The 3,615-nt window shown below is 36.3% G+C and overlaps 1 protein-coding gene across 1 annotated transcript; it reads left to right on the top strand.

Annotated features, from left to right (window-relative positions):
• The first annotated feature begins 218 nt into the window (after positions 1 to 218).
• On the top strand, positions 219 to 2,616 carry LOC121941392 (duodenase-1-like). Its single transcript, XM_042484182.2, has 5 exons — positions 219 to 372; positions 491 to 650; positions 1,215 to 1,347; positions 1,515 to 1,739; positions 1,830 to 2,616. The coding sequence occupies exons 1-5, from the start codon at positions 315 to 317 to the stop codon at positions 2,001 to 2,003; spliced, it is 750 nt and encodes a 249-aa protein (XP_042340116.2). The 5' UTR covers positions 219 to 314; the 3' UTR covers positions 2,004 to 2,616.
• Positions 2,617 to 3,615: the final 999 nt, after the last annotated feature.

Here is a 3,615-nt window from a genome sequence, read left to right as displayed (position 1 = left end):
ATTGGTTAGATGGAGGGAAGCTCATCCCAGTCAATTTACACACGCTATGCATATTATTATGATACAACACTGGTTGAGAAGTATCCCTATACAAAATATTCCTTTGGTTCAAAAGAATTTAGAGTGAAAATCTAACTTTTCTCATGTTCTGGAGGTGACAGTGACATCCTCCTCATGAACGTGGTTCAAAGCCACATCGTTTGCATAATATGCAAACTACACAATCACTTCCTTCTCTCCCTAATACAGACAGTATTTATAGACTGGGACTGTCAGTGATGTGAACCACTGCTTTTCACCACTGTGATCTCACCATGTTGACCCACCGTGAGCTGGTAATACTGATTCTTGCACTGACTCTTGACTGTTATGGTAAGTTAGGTTTGTTTCTTATTATATACCGTGCTGTTTCACACTGATCATTATAGAGTGGGGTTTAATGCACAAGGAACCATGTTTTAGTTTTAGTTCACTCATGCACTTTTTTCAGTTCGTACAGGGGAAATCGTTGGAGGTAAAGAGGTTAAGCCACATAGCAAACCATACATGGTGCTTTTGGAGCAACACATGGAGGATGGAAGAGCAAAAAACTGCGATGGCTTCCTTCTGAATGAGGATTTCGTGATGACTGCAGCCCACTGCAAAGCCTGGTCAGTTTAACACACTTATGTTTACTTATGTGAAGTCTGTGACCCCGATAAGATTTATTTGTTAACTATGCTCCAAAATTATGGAATACCCTTCCAAAAGCTATAAGAGAAGTGGGCTCTTTTAAACGACAGATGAAAGCCTGTTTATTTAGTCTGGCTTTTAAATGATAAAATTCTTGCAAGTATTATTTTTCATCAATTCTCTTATTTTTACTGTTCTTACTGGTCTCTGTACTTTTTGACTTTGACTTTTATATCTTGTTTATCACTGAATATCTTTTAAATGTCTAATCTTGTTTTTTGTGCTGCATTTTTTTTATTGTGAAGCACTTTGAGCTACATTCCTTGTATGAAAAGTGCTCTATGAATAAAGTTTATTATTATTGTTAATATTTATTTCAAAAACAACAAAGACTCACTGAGACTGGCAAATATGTTTCAAGGCAGCCTCGTGAATTTACATAATTTCTGGTCTTTTAATATTTTCATTTTAAGAATACAATGCCCTACAAAAAAGAAAAACATACTCCTTGAGAACTTTTCTGCATGATTTTGTGATTTCAGGTCCTCCTTTGCCTTACTCGGAGTTCACAATGCTCGTAACATTAGTGGCACACAACGTATCTCTGTGAAAACACCATTTCCACATGAAGACTACAGGGAAGAGGATTATGAAAATGACATAATGCTTCTTAAGGTAAAAGAAAAACTAACTGTTTTTAAAATCCTTGTACTTAACATTTTTCATTTCCAGCCTTTGTTTCTCAATATATTATTAGTAAATCCTCAATTAAATCCATTAATTAAGAGGAGAATCAAAATACTTCACATTTTATATATACTTTTATCTTCCTGTTTCTTAAGTTGAGCTCCAAGGCAAATCTCACTGAAAATGTGAGACCCATCACTCTCGCAAGCAAAGCTGATGGCTCGCCAAAAATGTGCTCGGTCTTCGGCTGGGGTAGGAAGGACAGGAATGTTAAAAATCGGTCTCCCATACTCAACGGAGTCAATGTAACACTAGCTGACAATGAGAAGTGTGATATTGACAAAACATACTGCACTGTGGAAGTGGTTGGACCAGCTCAGGTATGTATTTTTGTAAAAAGACATAAGTACCATTGGTCATCCACGATAATTGATTCACTGTTGACACAATCACTGTGTATGTACTTACAGGGAGACTCTGGTGGTCCACTGGTTTGTGAAGATGGGAAGGCACACGGGGTGGTGTCCTCAAACACACTTCTATCAGCTGAGCAGGAAATATATATTCATAGGTATACTAAGATTTCTGCTTACACAAGCTGGATTGATCAAATTATGGAGCAACAGGGAAAGTCCTACATGTAACAAAAGATTGATCAAATCACAACATTTGAATTACTGTTGGAATTACATGGCTGAGCTTGTAATTGAGATGTTAATAGTGTGACTGATTACACAATGAGTGTCAGATCAAAGTCTGGATTTGCTTGTTTTACACAGATATAATGAAATGTGCTTCATTTTGATGTTTCCACATAAAACATATCACATTTTAGGCAAACTGAGTCAGCAAATGAATTTCAATCTGTGTTTTTCATGGAAATGTTATGGCTTTTATAGTACAGCTTTGTTTTGTTTTGTTTTTTGCTGCAAGGAGCTACAAATTCAAAACTATTTTTTTGTTAATAAAATTTTGATAACTATAAGCAAAATCCAAATTTTAAGGCTGGACTTAAACGAGCCAATCATGGCATGCAAATCAAGTGTAGCTCAATATCTGGAAAATAACTGTTGACCTAATGTTGCTTAATGTTTGCTCATTGATGTCAACCTGCTCTTCAATATATCCTTATATATACTGAATAAGTTACTGCTTTGTGCATCATTTTTTGACTGGATCAGATGAGAAAACAGGATCCTTTAAGTTTGTTTTGTATCTTTTAAAACAAATAAATGGTGCTTTCTCACCATGTTCTGACAGTCTCTCTGTGTACTTCTCTGTATGAGCATGAATGAAGTCAACACAATGACAACACTGCCTCCCCATGGACACTGCATTCACTAGAATCAGACGGCGCAACAACCAGAAGAAATCTCAAACATGGCTGTCAATCACTCCTTTCTCTGCCCAGGGACTGCAGATTTAAACTAGCTAATTAGCTAAATCTGGCATGAATCATCTAGTCTTTTTTGAGATTAAGCTTTTTTATGCATGGACCTTGTTTAAATAAAGATTTACAGAAAAAAACTGCACTGCTGATCAAATATGAGTCAAGATTTTGTTACTTCATCGCCTATTTCTTGCCTCAGATCTTTTCAGTAACCTATTTTAGTGTACTGTTCACCTGCAAAATGAAACCGTTAGGTCACCAGCGGGAGAATTTAAAAAAAAATCCTACGAAAATGTAAAGAGGCAAAATGGCACAAGTGACTCCAGCTGTTCTACTTCTCCATGTTACAATGTGATAAATATGATGTTAAGAGCATGATAATATGAGTATGCATGGTTGCATGTAAACAAGAATATCAGTGGAAAATTCACTTTCATTTGCCATGAAAATGGCTTAGTAGGAATATTGTGTTTTTGGGAATAAGGGCAAAAATCTGAATAGTTTGTGTTTTGAAGCCAATTTATCATGAGATGTAGGTCTTATTTATATTCATTGTCTTTGAGCTGTTGTTAAACTGTTTTTGGGGCCCTTTACATTTTTAGCAGTGCTGCATCTCCATGAAAAAGTTGTTTGACAAACACTAAGCGACCTCTCTCATTCTTATTACTCAGAAGTGCCGACTAGAGTGCAGACTGTCCAAACCTGGTGCTGCACTGTTAATGCATCAGTGGCTTTGCTGGAACCTTGTAGTACTGATGCTGTGATCTGACACCAACTACTACTGCCATTATTACTAGTTATGCCTCCATTATTAATATACACATATGACGATGTAATGTTGTAATGTAATGTTACACTGTCAGGGA

The sequence above is a fragment of the Plectropomus leopardus genome, chromosome 5 (assembly GCF_026936395.1).
Source record: "Plectropomus leopardus strain MGB_pleo_1.0 chromosome 5, ASM2693639v1, whole genome shotgun sequence".
Classification (NCBI taxonomy): Eukaryota; Metazoa; Chordata; class Actinopteri; order Perciformes; family Serranidae; genus Plectropomus; species Plectropomus leopardus.
This window is presented reverse-complemented; position numbering and strand designations above follow the sequence as displayed.

What these genes read in the sequence shown, in the direction of transcription:
- LOC121941392 (XM_042484182.2), top strand. Translation starts at nt 315, where the DNA reads ATGTTGACCCACCGTGAGCTGGTAATACTGATTCTTGCACTGACTCTT. An exon ending in ACTGACTCTTGACTGTTATG is followed by an intron (nt 373 to 490) that starts GTAAGTTAGGTT and finishes CACTTTTTTCAG; the next exon opens with TTCGTACAGGGGAAATCGTT. An exon ending in AAGTGGTTGGACCAGCTCAG is followed by an intron (nt 1,740 to 1,829) that starts GTATGTATTTTT and finishes ATGTACTTACAG; the next exon opens with GGAGACTCTGGTGGTCCACT.